The sequence below is a fragment of the Pieris napi genome, chromosome 18 (assembly GCF_905475465.1).
Source record: "Pieris napi chromosome 18, ilPieNapi1.2, whole genome shotgun sequence".
Classification (NCBI taxonomy): Eukaryota; Metazoa; Arthropoda; class Insecta; order Lepidoptera; family Pieridae; genus Pieris; species Pieris napi.
The window spans coordinates 2,991,038-3,010,319 of record NC_062251.1 but is presented as its reverse complement, the minus strand read 5'-3'; the positions used below and the strand labels follow the sequence as shown (position 1 = coordinate 3,010,319).

The window sequence follows — 19,282 nt, the reverse complement described above, 5'->3', positions numbered from 1 at the left end:
TGACACGCGTTTTTGTCTTCTAGGTAATCATAAACTGTGTTCAAAGGTAAATGTCAAATCGAAACATGATTTTTGAGATATTTGTCGAGTGCGAAATAAAACAATTACGCAGGAACTTATGTAATAAAACCAACAATGTTTTATAAAATTTGATTTTTAAAAGATGCGAGTTTTGTATTTCTAGTGCCATAAATACACTTGCCATCCACTCGTTTCGTAGCAACAATTTCAACTATAGGCTGAGTGCTCAACGGTGATCCAAGGTTTTTGATATTGTCATATGTTGAATTTGGACGAATTACCTGAAAATTTTGGCTTATAAGATTAGGTATCGCGCAAAATATGTCTCCTGTTCAAAACCTACAAAATAAATGTATAATAATCATCTTGCTTTATCCTACTATTACGTCCACTAACAAATTATACATTGCCACAAAATTAATAAATATAAGCAGATGTATAGGGGCCGTTCAAGAATTACGTAAGGAATATAGGGGGGAGGGGGGTCTTTGTCCCACACATTGTCTATGCTTGAAAACGAACGTTTATGTACTATTATTTTTGAGAGCTTTGCTTACTTTTGCTGACAAGAGGAAGGGGCGGGAGGGGGAGGGGGATTATAAATTGCAGTAAATCTGCTGACGTAATACTTCCTCTTGTCATAAAAACCATGCAAAGCTCTCAAAAATAATAGTACATAAACGTATTAATTTTTGTAGGAATCCTCGATTATGCATTTCGGTTTCTAGCATAGACAATGTGTGGGTAATATGTGTTCAAAATTAATAATTACTGTTGACGTAATCACCAAATAAGAAAATCAAAGACCCCCCCCCTATAGTGCTTACGTAATACTTGAACGGCCCCAGCGCGAGTGGCGTGATATACTTTTTATGTTTTTAATACAATTTTTTTCTTAAGTGACAGGTATGTCTTGTAAACTTAAAAAATAAAAGACAGTTGCTAAATCTAACCCTTCCAAAGACAACATTACGCAAATCCAATTGTGGTAATGCTTTAAACGTAATATTAAACACTCCGCACATCTCATCATTTTCTGTAACGCGCATAGACAATAGACCTGCAACAAAAAGTTTTTATACCTAAAAAAGATTATACAGAATTGGAACAAGTTTTATTTTTTAAATTCGCTGTTGCATTACAAAATTCTCAAGGAAAAAGGAACTATTGAAATCATTATTGAGTAGTTTTATTTATTAATGTAACGGGTCAAACGGGCAGGAGGCTCATCTGATGTTAAGTGATACCGCCGCCCATGGACACTCTCAATGCCAGGAGGCTCGCGAGTGCGTCGCCGGCCTTTTAATAATTGGAAACTCTTTTCTTGAAGGATCCTAAGTCAAATTGGTTCAGAAATACATCGGTGGGCAGCTGGTGCCACATAGAGTTGGTGTGCGGCAAAAACTGCCTTAAAAAACGCTCAGTTGTGGAATTTCGTATCCTGCCTCGACGTCCTATGATGAAACTGCTGTAGGTATTAATCCTAACACTCCATGGTAAATGCGGTAGAATATAGACCCCACATCTCTACGCAACGCCAATGTAATTAGTAACAGGTTGGTATTATTTCATCGCTAAATTCGAGTCGAATTCCGGCTGTATTAATATGTCTATGTGCGCAATTAACTTCCGGTGGAGGTGATATAAATCTACGTGTCGGACGCAGAAGGATACAAAAAAAAAATAAAAAAAAATGTGTGCGTGTACTACGTAAGAAGTAAAACTTCTTTATGATCTTATTTTTCGAAAAATGATCTACTATATGCAACTTTACAGAAATTGGTTAAATAAAGTTAAATTAGATAAAGTTTAACAAAAGGCTTTTATTATCATAGACATGAATACAAATAATACAATTATTTTTTAATTTATTATTTAATTTTACCTTATTACCACTAAGATTATTACAGAATTTCATTAATTGTAATAGAATTATTAGTATTACTATCATTGTTATCGTTATTATATATTTTTGTTACTAATGGCTTCGAATCTCTTCGGATCAACCGTGGTAGGGACAAGCAAAAGATGGCGCGTAACCGAAAAATGTGACAAATGTGTGTAAATTTTTTTCCAACGCCGATAAAGAAGTTTGACTTCAAAAAGAAACATGGCGCGTAACCTGCTACAAAATTTCTCCCATACGTCGATAAAGAAGTTTCACTTCAAAAGATGGCGCGTAACGAAAAAATGTTACACTAAATTTTTTTCCAACCCCGATAAAGAAGTTTCACTTCAATAATTAAACAGATGCAGTCTGTGGTCACGGCTCATTGTGGCGCCACTATTGTCCCAATTAAGTAAAATACCTGGCATGGAGTGTGAAAAATGGTAGTTCTCAGCCCCGATTGGTTTATGTCTTCCCTTTTGCGCGTAACAGCCGAAACCATTGTTGTGGACTACGTCACCGCCGCTCCAGAATAAATTTGGTACTTTTCTGAAAATGAAATGCGAGTCGTTAATTGTCATCGTGACAGATGACGTCTGACCGCAAAGCTTTATAGGTTTATAGTCCGGTCAATCTAGACCAAATTATGAGAATTTGAAATTGTTCAAAACATAATTATAAATAATATTTAAAAGTTCCCCATCATTCCCTTGTATGGAAAATTTTTTATTCAATGTCAAAGGTCAAAAAATTAGGCCACAGTAAGTCAGCGTTCAGACGTTATCTAATATATAAAATTCTCGTGTCACAATGTTCGTTCCCATACTCCGCCGTAACAGCTCGACCGATTCTTATGAATTTTTGTATGCAGTTAGTCTGAGAATAGTCTACTATCTATCTTTCAAACCCCTAAGTGAAAAGGGGTGTCCACCCCAAAAAAATTTGTTTTATATTTTAGATTTTTTTTTTGTTTTTAATTTTTTATGATACAGCATACAAAAATACATAAAACCCCTAATTTTCACCCCTTTACGATTAACCCCTATTTTTTAGTTTATTTAAAACTTCAACTCCAAGGTTTATATAGAGAAAAATTCACAGAAAAACCTTAAAAGTTTTCATTCCGGAAAACCAAACAGTCCCAGTCTACCCCAGAGGGTAGCATAGCAAAATGTTCCGTGTTGGTATGTTCTAATAAGGTAGGCTAGATAAAATCACATTAAGGAGAAACGAAGTTCGCGGGGCAGCTAGTCTTAATATAAAACAAAGTCGGATTCTTTCGAACACTTATAATTCGAGAACGGCTGGACCTTTTCATTTTATTTGTATCCCAAATAACACACACAAAAATCCAATATAAAATGTTCATAGACTTCGTAATTGTCAAACATTTCATGTTCTTATCGTCGAAACGATAAACTCTTTCAAATTAAAGAGCGTATTAAAAGGTTCAGAATCGACAAGATATATCCACAGTCAGTAAAGAAAAAGGATTGATTGTAATAATTTCTTAATAAAGTAGTGAATTTATTTATTTTGTATCCATTATTGTTGTTTGTAATTCTTCCTAGAAAGATATTAGAGCGACTCATGGCCACGTGTAATACCTTTTCAGAATCCCTATTATAAACTTGTAGTACAGGGACACTTTTCGGTGGAGTAATTTTTTTTCACAGTGGGGTCCAAAGTAAAGAAAAATTTATGATTTGAAAAAATGTTATATCGTATTACTTAATATTATCTTCAATACACACAATAAACAACTATAAATAGTATGTCTAACGCAAGAACTTTTCAGTACCAATCTAGTGGATATTATGAGAAAGATACAGGATGTAGATATTTTCGAATTTTAAGAAGAATTAGTAAAAAAAAGTCAATTTTCATATAAAAACCAAAATAAATCATAACTCTGCAGGGGTTGACCTTAGAGACCTCCCGTAGAACAATTTTTTGGCGCTGATGACCTCATCTATCCCCTATTTGCGTTTGATCCACGACTTTTTGGCCACCCTGTATACTGAATGTCTTGCGGGAGGTGAACCACCCAAATGTTCTCCAAGAACTCGGTTTCTTTGTACCGGGGATTGTGCTACATCAAGGCTGTTTGCGATACCAAGGGCCAGAACCAGACTTTTGCATAGTCCCCGTTACCAAGAGCTTGCCTACTGAATGCTGTCTACCTATCGACGATGTTCACAGAGTTTACAGTAGCGATATTTATTTATTTTCACTTTGTTGCATCTAATACATAAAATTCTCGTGTCGCGATGTTTGTGTTAAACTCCTACGAAACGGCTTGACCGATTCTCATGAAATTTTGTGTGCATATTGGGTATGTCTGAGAATCGGACAACATCTATTTTTCATCCCCCTAAATGTTAAGGGTAGTCCACCCCTAAATATTCTTTTTTAAATTTTTAGATATTTTTTGTTTTTATTTTTTTATGATACAGCATTAAAAAATACATACAATCCCTAACTTTCAACCCCTATTTTTTAATTATAAATAATATACATGGCAAAACAACGTTTGCCCGGTCAGCTAGTTATAATATAAAAATTTAACATAATTACATGTAAAAGAAAGGCAACTGCGGCCTTATCGCTTTCGAGCGATCTCTTCCGGGCACTCAGTGTGGGAAAAAAAAAAAAAAGGAATTATTAAGAAGAAAAAAAAACTATACAGGGACAAAAAACAAACTAAACTAATAAAGGATACATGAAAAAAATTATAGTAAAACGTAAAAGTGCACATGAATCATACTAATTTAATTTAAGATCAGTCTCACGTCCAGTATATATTGTGTATTATGTATTTAATATTATATATTTTTCGACATTATCGTTTTGGATTAATATGTAAGGATTATGTATATATTTCTGTAAAAAACAAATAAATTATAATGTTGTTATACCTATTATTCAATCGTAACCATTTTTATTGATACGCAGTATACAGGTTTTGATTCTTTTTGTGTACGTGACGCGATTTTATCACTAAGTGGGTTTAACATACTGCAAGGATTCGTTAGAAATAAAAATCCAACTGACTAAAAAGTCTTTATTGACCTTGCCTCGAAGTCGACGGCGTATCCAATCTTTCAGAAAACTGATTCACTGCCATGCAATATTTCTCCGAATGATATGTTCTAGATATTTGTGATAATAACGGATTCCCATGAGGGGAATTCAGCCACAATGACGCATTACCCGTCTGTCCCACCATGGCTATAAATGCTATCAACATACGTGTGTTCAAGAGCCCTCTTTGTATTTGAGGTTGTTTGAGCAGCGTCTCCAGAATATGCCCATCAGGGAGACCGTTCATTAGTTCAAAAACACTTGATCCCCTTTCACCAATCAACCAAGACGCCGCTGCTGGAACATTGCTACCCGTATAGCGTAGAGCGGTCTCTGCATCTTCCAAAGAGAATCCAAGGTCTTTTAAAGATACCAATGCTTCAGGATTGGGCGGCTCCATGATTTTCGCTCTCCAAGCTCGGAATTTATCCAGAAACCGCTGCAAATGCTCTGCGCGTCGATAGGTTTCGTCACAATTCGATGCCACGGATGTATTCCCGTCTTCACATGAGTTGAACCTTGCTGCAATCTCCTCAGGTGTTATCACCTGAACCGTGAACTGCTGGTTCCGCTGTGGTTCGTCCAATGCAGCTGATAACTGAGCTAATGTCAGTTCGTAGCTTCTACCAGCTGCTGCCAGCCTTGCTCCAGCTTCTATTATAGATATGAGAATTTTTCGCAGCTCAAACGAGAGTTCGTTGGTTGAAAGTAGAGATTGTAGGTTTGGCTGTCTCATTGGGTTTAGTGGGGTCGGTAAAGATGCCGTTGCAGCTGCTATGGCGCTTGGTTGTGGTGCTCTTACTGATCCAAGATCCCATAGGGTTCCAGCTTCAGGTGTCCGTCGTTCGATCAGTAATAATTCGTCGAACATAGCTACCTGCTCCTGTGTGAGCGTGAGAAAGTCATGTAGTGTTGTTGTATCAGAAACTCGGACGATTTTAAACCTGCTAGAGCTGTTTTCGCCGTTGGGATAGAAGTAATCGATGGAGCGGTTCTTTACTTCCTCGATTAGCGTGTCTTCCGCGAAGTATGAGGAGAATACCTGACCCTCGGGGCCGACAATTTTGACAAATATATCAGAATTTCCATTTAAACCTGACTCCGACACTAGCATCGCCGCCTTCGTCCAGATCGATGACTTTAATTAAAATAAGTATAAGGAATAAAAAAATGCTTGTGAAAAACGCAATTAAAAACCATATTAATTTGTACATTGTAACGTCATCTTGACAAGTGTGTTTGACAGGCAGACAATAAACAATTGTAAAAAGTTTTTAATCATGAATTTTTGTAGCCGATAATTTAGATTTTGGCGTGTATTTTTTTTACTCACTCACTCACCACCCACCAGAGGTTAAGTAAGCCGCCCATAGACACTCTCAATGCCAGTGGGCTTGCGAGTGCGTTACTGGCCTTTTAAGAATTGTTACGCTTTTTTCTTGAAGATATCCCACTGATACTGTGTAGTGGGTGATTGGTTGCCTGGAAAAGATCGCTCGAAAGCGATGAGGCCGCCAGTTGCCCTCCTTTTGATTTAATCATGTCAATTATATTTATTTATTTAATGACACAACGTTCCAAAAACAAAATACTGGCCGGTTTCTCTAATCTTGTGTATAGGTCGGTTATCGAAAGCTGGCGCGTTCACAGTACTCACACTAATGCAATTTCACTATACAGTATGTTTAGAAATATGACTTTTTTTCCAAGCTATATATTTTAGTCTACTCTGGTTTTAGTAAGGTTGGGTGGGTTGTAAATAAATAAAAATGTGTCAAATACATATAAATATTATGTGCATACGTGATACGATGGTGGATCCCAAAGTTGTAAGCCCGACCAAGAACGTAAAAGAGTAGTTTGTGTAATTTTTTATTTTTCGACATAAGCTTCATCTAAATCAACACACTTCACTTTTACTTCACTAACTATTCTTTCAATACTCCTCTTAGAAACCCGAGTCGCATCTGATGTCAAATTAAATATAACATTTTTTCATTAAACTGTTTTTATTAAGATGCTTAAAATAATTAAAAACATTGTGCACCATTTTACGAGATTGCCCTGGTAATGTTTAAAAAGATCAACATGTACAGTAAAGATCAACATTTTAGTTTGACATCACGTCTCGCGCTTATTCACAGACACTACACAAGCACAAAGTGTAAATGTGTTGAAGCCGCCAGCTTTAGATAACATACCTATAAATACACGAAATTTGTTAATAAAATGATTTTGGTATATTTTAATGATATCATACCTGAAAAACCTAGTCCCCACATACCCATAGCCAAGACCATCACCGTCCAAAAGGTCCAAAAACAGGGAACACGTTTGGGGGCAGACATCTGTGAACAACTCCACTTCAAGCGAACCCATTACAGCGGCGTTGCGTATACCAAGTGTTATGTGAATTCTGAAAATATATCTTTAAGATTACTAAGACAAACTTACTACCTATAGGGCGTCCCAAGACTATTGGAACATTAAGGGAAAGTAGAATATCGTAGATAGGATCATTTGCTGAAAGAAGACTTTTTTTTTTAAAAGACATTTCACACCAATTGACCTAGTCCCATGCTAAGCAGGTGAAGCTTGTGTTATGGGTACTAGGCAACGGATATACATACATATTATACATAGACATATAAATACATATTTAAACACCTAAGACCTAAGCACAACACCAAACGCACATCACATCGATGTTCGTCTCAGCCGGGGATCGAACCCGGGATCCATTGATTCGCAGTCTGGGGTACTAACCACTAGACCAATGAGTCGTCAAGTCTTCGTTTTATTTTGAAAAGCAAAACTGCATTTAATGATTTTCTAAAAATGATTTGTCTAGTCTGGCAATCGAAACGACTTAAAAACAAAAACCTTATTTTTTTATGCCACCAAATGGCAGAGCAGTGTTGGCTTAGTGACTTCAGCGTGGGACTCTCATCCCACGCTGAGTGGGTCTTAGGTTCGATCCCCGGTTGTGCACTAATGGACTTTATTTCTATGTGTGATTTGTTTCAAAAGAAACCATTTTGTTATCTTGTATGCCAATTTTTATAATAACGGAATACGAATTAAAAAAGTTATGACAAAAAACTAACATGATTACTTATATCATTATTGCACGCCTCGGCAGTGCTCTACTCTCGACATGTCAAAAAACCCAGTCTTTCGAAACTTGAATGACTTTTTTCTCACTAATATAACACTTACAGGATAATATGAGTGCACTAAAATCGAGTTAAATAATCTATCAAGCACATATGGTATTTTTTATGAACAATTATTTTGTTTAACATAGTAAATAATAACATTAAAATCAATCATTCTTGGACGTCCGTCAGTCTGTGTTTATGGATCCATGTATGTGGCAGAGAAATTGGTCGAAAAATTTATCGTACCAGAATACTTTTTTTCTTATTATATAAAGTTATACCCTGGGCTGATTCCTAGTTAATATTAGCGTTCTAAGTACTGTCGTTTAATTATAATTTGTAAAAAACTAAAACACGAATTTTAGTATATTTCTTCCTCACCTTAGAGTTATGGCGCCACTATATATTTTTTTATTATATTAAGTAAGTAGTAAGAAGTAAAAAAAAAATGTAAACTAATGATTTATTTATGTTTTTTTTAAATGTGAATGACCGCTATGAGGCGTGCACTTTTGGATTTTCCAAACTATTTATTTTTCATGTATCCTTTATTAGTTTAGTTTGTTTTTTTGTTCCTGTTTAGTTTTTTTTCTTAATATATGTAACTAGCGGACCCGACAGACGTTGTCCTGTCTTAACTATGAATATTGATTTCAAATTGGTATAATGAATTAAAAAATATTTCAGAAATAAAGTGATTATTATTCTAATGCTTTATGTTATACATCATTCTTTGTTTGTTTTTCTGGCTCGCATATTATTATATTATCAATATAATATCTCCGATCGAAGCATTTATTTTGAACGATATTCATTTTTCTTACATCCTCTGACGATATTTGCAGCACGCATTCTGTCAATGTTGTGTTATGTCAAACGCCATAAGGTTACACCAAAAAGTTCGAATTGTATGCAGTGGCGGATTTACCAGCAGGCTGAGTAGGCTGGAGCCTAGGGCGGCAAATTTTAAGGGGCGGCAAATTTAGTTCATAAAATTTTATTTCGGTTTACAAATTTAAAAAAAACATTATTATACACACATAATACGAATTTCGAAAATTGGAGAGAAATTAAAATATTTAACAAAAATCGAAATATTCTCATATACAGTGCGAATTAATAAATATTTCAACATCTCTGCATGAACAATTCCTAAACGCTTTACTAATTATATATTAATGATTATGAACTTTTAGAATATCGCGATTCGATATTATATTCGAAATTTAGTAATTTTTACATATATTCTTCACTGATAACTGATATAATAAAAAAATATACTTCCGTGTACCTAATAATTATGAGATCTGCTTACCCAATTCAATCGATATAATATCGATGGTCTAATAAATATAATACTGACTTTTTCTTATAGTGCCATCTCCTTGCGAAGGTTGGCGATCATCATGGCTATTTTAATTTTGGATGCCGCGCTTCTAAACAATGACTTGGTGCTTTGAACAAACTATTGTCTCAAGTTTATCAACCAGGACGTGCGTCTGCGGCCAGGTCTCCTTCTACCTGCCACTTTGCCTTGTATGATTAGTTGAAGGAGCTCATATTTTTTGGAGTTGCGTAAAACGTGTCCGAAATACTCAAGTTTCCTTTTCTTAACCGTCATAAGCACTTCTTTGTTCTTCTGCATTCTGTCCAGCACGGTTGTATTTCGTATGCGGTCTGTCCAAGATATTTTAAGCATACGTCGATAAACCCAGATCTCAAACGCTTCCAGTTTTTTGGACATAGTCTCTGTCAGCGTCCAAGATTCTACGCCGTAGAGCAGCACAGAGAAGACGTAACATCGCGCAATGCGAGTTCTAAGCTGTAAATTTAGGCGCTTGTCACAAAATACTTTTTTTAGTTTTGAAAAGGCGTTCCGAGCTTGTTCAATTCTGCAGCGGATTTTGATGCTATGGTCACCCTTTTCATCAATCACTGTGCCTAGATATCGTATTTTCGAGACACGTTCCAAGGTCTGATTGTTGAGGTATATATGTTGCGTGAAAAGCTCCGGTGTTCGGCTTATTGTCGTATATATTTTGACTTTTTCGCATTGATGCTAATACCAAATTCAGAACTCACAGCGGCAACTGAATTGACTAAATTCTGTAGACCATCGAGGCTCTCTGCGATTAAGATCGTGTCATCAGCGTATCTCAAGTTATTCAGCAGTTTGCCATTAATTGCTATGCCATGTTGACAATTATCTAGGGCTTCTGAAAATATTGCATCGGCATACAAGTTGAATAGCAAAGGTGATAAAATGCAACCTTGACGCACACCTCTCTGAATCTCGATATATGAAGAATGTTTGCTGTGTACCCTTATATTAGCACTTTGCTTCCAATATAGGTTTTTAATTAAACAGCAATCCTTATAATCTAAGCCAATTCTCTGGAGTATTTCCATCATTTTACCATGTCGTACATTATCAAAAGCCTTCTCATAGTCGACAAAACAGACGAAATGATCCCTGTTCATGTCCAAGCATCTCTGTATTAACACTTGATAGCCAAAGAGAGCGTCTCTCGTTCCTAAACCGCTTCGAAATCCAAATTGGGTGCAGGATAGATAATACTGACTAAAATTGACTAATTTTTATTAAATAAAAAACTAGTTCAATATCTAGTGAGTGTAATAATAAATGTTAATCAAAGTTCGCCAAATGTATGTTTTTTACGTAAGCTTAATTCATATTTTGTAAGTATTGTATAGTTTTAAGACATACCTTACCTTACTTTAAAAGTGGTATCGATTGAGATATTTTTTCCTTAAAATAATGTTTTTTGATAATTCTTTGCTGTAAAAATAATCAAGGATCTAACACGGTACCATAGGTCTCAATAATAATAACTATATGGGAAAAGTTGATGTAACGAGGATGATGGAGCACAAATTATAAAGTTGGAATTTTATTGATAGAAAATGGATATGATTGTGGACTAAGATATCAAAATTTAGAGGCGGCGAAAATTGAATAGCCTACGGGCGGCAAATCTTTAAATCCGCCACTGATTGTATGGTGGTTAAGTATTCTTGAATTTTCTAATTTTCCGCGCAATTTTTTTCTTTTATAAGAACCTTCTCCTGACAATTACAAACACAACAAAAAAAAATCAGACAAATCGGTCGAGCCGTTTTCATGTGATGTCGTGACAACGGAAAACGGGTTTCATTTTTATATATATATAGATATGTATTTTTGCACTTCTTGCCTACCTTATCTAATTTAATACATTTTTTTCTTCTCATAGTGGTTGCCTGGAAAAGATCGCTCGACAGCGATAAGGCCGTCAGATGCTTTCATTTAATTATGTTAAACATTTATATTGTAATGCAACGAAGTATATAAATAAAATAAATAAATAAACCTCGATTGCCATAGTTCGACGGGTTTATATTTTTAAGGGTTTTTATGAACATACCTGGGACGTGAAACACCATCAGCAAAAGCCGGGTCTTCAATGTCTTCCGTATGTTTTAAGGGGAATAAAATGAATTCCCTTTGAGCACAATGAGCAATAGTTTTCTTATTATAATACCAATCTTTGTTTAATGATGCTGTTTCATCTACTCGTGGTTTCTGGAAAACTTAACCATGGAATACGAGAATGTAAGTGCGTGCTCCTATTTCACCATGCCTCTTGCTGATAGGGGACAAGTCCTTGTTTTTATTTATGTTATTATTATTAATATTAATTACTTAAAATGTCATGTGGAACATGGTGTAATGGTTGCAGCTCCTTACAAACGTTGTGTAAAAAAAAACATGGCGATAAAAAGAGTGGCGGAGAGTTTATTGCCAGTTCTTCTCTTCCGATCTACGCCCTTGATTTGAGAACTGGCAGTAAATGTAAAATTAGAAGCATTAATATTTATTTCTTTAATGACGAATCACAAGTGTACATTGTGTTACCTACGTGAATAAATGATTTTTGAATTTTGAATATGTCATAGTGCTCTGTGGAAGAGAAGTAAAACTATTTATTTAAAAAAATCTTGTCAACGCTTGGCACACTGATACACTGGTAAAGGAAAAATAAAATTAATTTTTTCAACACTCCTTATATGCAGAAACCTTAAAGGATTCGCCAAGAAAGGAAGAGTTATGAGATGGGATTTCAAGGATATAGTTGTAGGATATAGTAAAGTAAAGTAAAAAATCATTTAATCATATAGGTAACATAATGTACACTTATGACTCGTCAGTAAAGAAATACATATAGTACCTACGAGATCCGGCTGCAAAATCTCTACGTTCATCGGGTTATTAATAAAATTCACATTTTTACATCGATTTTCGAATTCTTTACATACATTGCTATGATGTGGATGATATTTTATTTAAAAAATGAATGAACGAAATTTTGTTTTGAACCTAACATTAATTTAATTAAAATTACTTGCGGCCACTTGTTAACTGGCACTCTGTTATCAATGTATTCTCCTAATCATAAATGTATCATGCTTCTTATTTAACATTTACTGCCAGTTGTCAAATCAATCTTTTAAGTTATTTCTTTTACAACGTTTGTAAGGACCTGCAACCATTACACCATGTTCCACATGACATCTTAAGTTATTAATAAATAATGAATAATAATAAAATAAATAAAAAACAAAGATTTGTCCTCTTGGTATGGTGAAATAGGAGCACGCACTTACATTCTCGTGGGAACAACACGCAAATACATAGTCCAACTATACAGTAACTAACATTACTGCAGACACGATTTTTTTTTCATTTAATGTATATTTCTTTTTGACGTTCATAAGTGTACATTGTGTTACCTAAATGAATAAATGATTTTGACTTTTGACTTTTAGGAGGCCAAGACTCACTTGGAGTCGCTGCGCCGAAGTAAGTAAATTTTTTTTTTTTTTTAGACAATTCACACCAATTGACCTAGTCCCATGCTAAGCTGGTGAAGCTTGTGTTATGGGTACTAGGCAACGGATATACATACATATTATATATAGATAGACATATAAATACATATTTAAACATCCAAGACCTAAGCACAACACCAAATGCTCATCACATCGATGTTCGTCTCAGCCGGGGATCGAACCCGGGACCCATGGTTTCACAGTCAGGGGTACTAACCACTAGACCAATGAGTTAAAAGTTAAAAGTTAGACCAATAAGCAAGCATATACATACAGTTGCAAGTAATCGCCGATAAATCTGTGCGTTTTCTTCACGAATATTTTTGAATGAATTTACTCTTCGCTCATAATACTGTCGGCAAGATGGCGGCCATTTCGTCCAATGACTATCCACTCGTCCCTGAAAAATAATCTTGTATGTTATTGAAATACAATAGTTTTTGAAGTTATAGCTTTATTAATATATTACAAATAAAAAAATAACAGAAAAGCAATAACTAACCTATACCTATTATTAAAAGGAGTCCCTTTAGGCAAGGTTCCGAAGATACTGGCAGCGTTCCCCCTTTAAATAGCTAGACTAATTCTTTGTCCGAGGTAGCTGCCAGCTCTTCGGTTTCCTGTGATGTCGACTATCCTTTTTGTTATCCCCTTAAAAAGCCTTAGCCCCCCACGGACCAAGGGTCTCGACACCGAATGGGACAAAATCATATTCGGAGCCTAGACCTCTGTTATAATAACTACTTCTTTTGGCGCGTTAGGTTAAAATGATGAGAGTAGATTTTTACGATGCGCTCACACCGTCACAAAAAACCGACACCCTGAAGTTAGGCTACAAGTTAAACATATAATCAAATCGTCATAGTCGTAGTGACGGATCTGACAAATAGTAAACTTTACAGGGCAGCCATTTCAAAATAATATGATCATTTTAGTTTTTTTGGCATAACTTTTTAAATTCATATTTTGTTATTATGAAAATTGACATACAAGCAAACAAAAGGGTTTAAAAAAAAAATAACATTAAATTACACAGTTTTTAAAAAGTGGTTTTTGTTTTTTTTTTCAAATCCGACATTGTTCTACGATCATGACGAAATATTTGAAAGTATTTTTATCTTGTTACACCAAAGAAGTATAACTTCTAACGCGTGTACATAAGTACATACACAATATTTTTTGTATGTGTTAGCTCCTTATAGCTGACTGATTGCCGTGGGGTTCAAGTACACAGGCGCTAATTAAAGATTTAAGTTGGCGCCTGGTGCAACCGTTGTCTCCAGAGCTGGTAGTTTCCTTAACGAATAAGTATTGCAATACAGCATTACCAGCATTAAAGGTACACGGCCACAGGGACCAAACTTTTTACATATTTAGTTTTCTATATACATATCTATTTTTAAATATTATTTTTATTACTATGTATGTTAAGACTTTGGTAAACACTGTACATTTGTGTGTTGGAAATAAATATAAATACCATATTCGTTTGAAACACACTTTTCACACAAACAACATACATATTTGTGTGTCTGATTTGGAAAATGAATAGCATAATTAACTGCAGCCCTGCGATTCTGTAACTCACTTTTCGAACTCTAACAAACAATAAACTACAAGCTCCCACCTTATCAGAATGCCAAATCATAAAATGACTGCTTCACGACTGATTTGAGAGCGACCGCCAATGCGAAAACCGCTGTGTGAGTTCGAAAAGTGAGTCTAGTTCGATTCCCGAGTGGTTCGATTAAAAATACGCAATTTTGATAAATAAATCGTTTATTAATATTGATTGATTATAAAACCCACTCAATCAGTTATTAAAATAGGCATTCAAATGTCATATTAATTATCATAATAATACAATAAGAACAGTTATTTATAACAGTTGTCCCTCTTTCAACTCAAAATATCTTCATTCATATAGGTAAACAAGTACACTTATGAACGTAAAAAAAAGTTAAATTAATTGTAAATTTACATTTACTACCAGTTCGCAAGTCAAGGGCGTAGAGCGGGCAATATGAACTGACAAGAAACTTTTTTTTTATATAGGAACATTGCCTTTAAAAATCTAAATAAAAAATACAGTGAATAACGCTGGCATTATTTTTATTATAACTATGGTTTTATTAATTATAAAGAAAATTGTAAATATTGTATATTTGATTGTTATGTTTAGGTTTTAATACACAATTAAAAAATGATTCTATTGTTAGCTGTTAAATATCTAGAATCTTAAAACTCCCATATGATTCGGACATCCTTAGCGTTATTAATATAGTCTACATTTGACTTTTGTCTATGCCTACTTGCGTATCTCCTACATACATGGCCATTCTCAATAAAGGCTGAATCGGCTTTAATAAACGTTTATTACCTTCTTATGCGCCCTCTGTATGGACATTACAAGTGAAATATTCTCGTTGTATAGATTAACAGCGTCGCTGACAAAACCTGGCAACTTTCTCTTTAGTCGTTGGGCGTCGTATTTTGGCGGGGAACTGTCAACTTTGCCTAACGTTTTGCAAGTTGGGCGCTAATAATACAAGATTATTAATTTCTCTCATAGATAAATTACGTCATAATTATATAAACAAATAGCCAAAAATGATTATAAAGATTTGGACAGGACAAAAAGAGTGATGTGTGGTCTATGGATCTTCTACCATAAAAGCCCTATCAATTTCTTTCTTACTATATAATACTTTGAATACTTACGAACTTCTTTTTTTTCTTAAGAATTATGTTTGTTTCTGGCGGAGGTGAGGGATACTTTTCGCATTTTGATTGCGCCTTTAAAATTGCTTTTAATAGAGTCATATTTACACGATAATTTTGAGAAATAATCTATATGGCTTCGATTTGATAAGTCTATATACAAAAGTCAAAACATCAGTCATTAGGGCGTGACCAAATATTGCGTGGCATTCCGCGCTCTATTTTTACAAGTGCCGCGCACTTTATTGTGTGTATGTGAATTCGCATTAGGGATGATCGATATCAGAAGAACATCGATGTCATAAACGAAAGCCCAACATCGATAACTTTTGCATTGATAATTGACAAAGAAATAAAATACAGTGAGTGAAATGGTTCGAATTTTATAAACAGAAAAAAAATACATATTTCGATATTATTTATCAACTGACTGAGTGTAAAGTAATTTTGATAATGAAGAACCTTTTAATATATTTTTTGACGTGACAACGTCTTATAATTCGATGGAGCCGGCTGCACGCACGAAAAACATGACTCATGCGGCGTTACCTCGCTCTGAGGCGTTCCATTTAAGGCTTGAAGTGCAAGCGAGAGCGCGAAGCGACAGAGAGGCACAATTAGACTCCGCGTTCTTCAGCGTTCGACATCTGTCTCTCTCCTACTTGAGTGAGCGATTTGTGACGTTGTCACGTTCAACTATCGTCAGTAAACCGACTTTAAAGACAACCGATTTTTTTGTTTATAAAGAGTAGTGAGGAAGTGTGAGACTGCGAAGAACGAAGTGAACGACCGGTGCGCAGTGAAGAATACGCGATGGGTTCATCGAAGACTTAAATTTTTTCGTAAGTTGCATTGGTCGTACCCAGACCGTCAGTTAACATTGATGTTCGATTCCGTTAACATCGATGTTACGATATTTTTCGTATAGCAACGTCGATGTAAAAAACATCGTTGTTTTTGCTTTCAACATCGAGCATCCCTAATTCGCATTGAGGATTCGTTGTTTTGTCCTACGAATGCCGCATGTTGCTGCCGCGCACCTTGCACGCCCTGTTTGGTCACGCCCTTAACTCTACCTAAAATTGGTGACGTAAAGTGATTTAACCGTTTCTCAATAAATATACAAACAAGACTTCAATTTGTTCCTGTATCGATTTAGACTATTTTTACATAACGTTTAAGCAGGGCTGGCAAAATGCCACGAGCCCCTGACCTAAGAGGGCCCCTGCCCAAGAGATATTATGTTCCATGGATGAATGTGAAGTCTCCAATACGCATTGGGCTAGCGTGGGGACTACAGACCATTCCCTCTCGCCTAAGAGAGGAGGCCTATGGCCATTAGTGGGACATATACCACGTGTAATTGAGTTCGCTAAAAATCTCGAAGTTTATTAAAATTAGATTGAGTAGGGATGATTTTTACTACCCATCAAAAGAATTGCCAAAGAAGATTTGCCACGGGCCGCAGATGGTATAGTTACGCCACTACGTTTATAAAATAAAATAAAATAAATAAAATAGCCTTTATTGCTGTTTCTATCTTACAATAATACTCATTAATTAATACATGCCTAACATAATTACTTTCTAAATACTTTTCTACTAAATTAAATTTAAATTACTTTCGAAGTACTTACTAAATTAAATTGGTTTAATCATTGTATGTTCGGCAACTGGATGTTTGTCTGGAACAGCTTGTCTGTCGACAAAGGCCTCCTCTAAAGATTTCCACGTATTCCTGTCTTTTGCTAAACGAGTCCATACCGGACCAGCTATTTTGTTGAAGTCGTCTTCCCATCTTTTCGTTTGCCTACCTCTTTTTCTTCTGGTATCTCTTGGATACCACTCAGTTACTATCCTTGTCCATTTTTCAGTACTTTCTCTCAACATAAAGGTACGCCACGTTCAAAACTAAAATGACTTTGGCACTTAGAACGATATCCCTATGATCGCAACTACTACAGATTAGATGTTCTTTTAAGGATTGGTACGCTCTTTTCTAGAAGTAACCTGAGAGGAATCGGTTCGGTAATACTTCAGTGGGCAGCTGGTTCCACATAGTGGTGGTGGGCGGCAAGAACTTGAAACAACGCTCAGTTGTGAAACGGACGTCGAGGTGATAGTAGTGGAACAGGTATATTTTAATAAAAATCAAATTTCACACGAAAATTTTTATTACTAAAATCACACAATACATTAATACATGGATTATTCAGATTAATTAATTAATACTTTAAGATATTTATTATAGAAAATACATTAAATACGCTCTACTTTCTAGCCTCAGACTCGTTCAATTGTTTCGTAATCATTTTCCTAATAGGCAAGTAGGTGATCAGCCAGTGCCAGAAATGAAAATTTCCTCACGATGTTTTCTTTCACCGTACGTGTTAATGGCTTTCATGAAAAGTCCATTGGTTCACGGACCTCTGCCGAGTCGATCTTCGAGGCCAACACTGCTCCTTTTTAAAGGATTTTTTTAGTTTTTCCTTGTTAAGTCCAGAGCCGGGGTGGGGTTCCTAGGACCTCAGATCTGGGGCGTCAAGGACTATAATAATATACAAGGTTATTGTAAAATAAGCAATAAAACTCAAATAAAAAACCTAGGAATGTGACTAGCATTTATAGTGAGATCATAATACAGACCAATAATAAAAAAAAAACAGCATAATACTCTATCTACCGCCTCTGATAATGTATTACATACGCTGTGATAAAAAAAGTGTAAACGTAATTATGAAATATGCACTAAAAATATATTTTCGTCTAATTAACCACATTATTATGCAACTCTAACCAAGTGGATTGTAAAACAAACGTTAAATGCGAGAAATAGTTTGGGGTGTCACACAGGGTGCAATATCATGTCCTCGACTCTTCAATCTCTATGTCAATGGCTTATTAAACTTTATAGGAATAGTGGCGTTGTGGGCTGTTCAATAGACTGCACAATTGTCAATAGTATTAATTATTATATTAACGACAAATTTTAAACCGTTAATAATGCGTTAATTTAACGAGAAATCCCAACTAGGTAAACATATTCCAGCCGTTATTTAAATTTTGACAAAAGTTTTACGACTCTTTCAAAGTTCAAAATCATCAGAATCTTTAGAATTATTGATCAGACGACTCTTACTTCGCAGAACAGAATTCTATTCAGAGCTTGATGCGTTATTAAACATTTTTTAATATCGAAGTTCGGGTTCAACTTCTTCGAAACATATTGGCAAGCGTAGTCTACTTTTTTTTTTTGACAATTCACACCAATTGACCTAGTCCCATGCTAAGCTGGTGAAGCTTGTGGGTAGCTACTAGGCAACGGATATACATACATATTATAGATAGATAGACATATAAATACATATTTAAACACCCAAGACCTAAGCACAACAAATGCTCATCACATCGATGTTTGTCTCACCCGGGACCCATGGATCCGCAGTCAGGGGTACTAACCACTAGACAAAAGCCGTTTGCCAATATGTTCCGAAAAAGTTCATTATAATAAGTTTTC

At 35.3% G+C, this 19,282-nt stretch overlaps 2 protein-coding genes across 2 annotated transcripts; both read right to left on the bottom strand.

Annotated features, from left to right (window-relative positions):
* Nucleotides 1–276: 276 nt before the first annotated feature.
* On the bottom strand, nucleotides 277–15,889 carry LOC125058856 (peptidyl-prolyl cis-trans isomerase E-like). Its single transcript, XM_047663001.1, has 8 exons — nucleotides 15,766–15,889; nucleotides 15,425–15,583; nucleotides 13,319–13,444; nucleotides 11,580–11,737; nucleotides 7,254–7,409; nucleotides 2,331–2,458; nucleotides 959–1,081; nucleotides 277–302 (listed from the first exon to the last, which is right to left on the bottom strand). The coding sequence occupies exons 1-8, from the start codon at nucleotides 15,865–15,867 to the stop codon at nucleotides 277–279; spliced, it is 978 nt and encodes a 325-aa protein (XP_047518957.1). The 5' UTR covers nucleotides 15,868–15,889.
* On the bottom strand, nucleotides 4,960–6,251 carry LOC125058468 (ubiquitin-associated domain-containing protein 1). Its single transcript, XM_047662558.1, has one exon. The coding sequence runs from the start codon at nucleotides 6,105–6,107 to the stop codon at nucleotides 4,974–4,976; it is 1,134 nt and encodes a 377-aa protein (XP_047518514.1). The 5' UTR covers nucleotides 6,108–6,251; the 3' UTR covers nucleotides 4,960–4,973.
* Nucleotides 15,890–19,282: the final 3,393 nt, after the last annotated feature.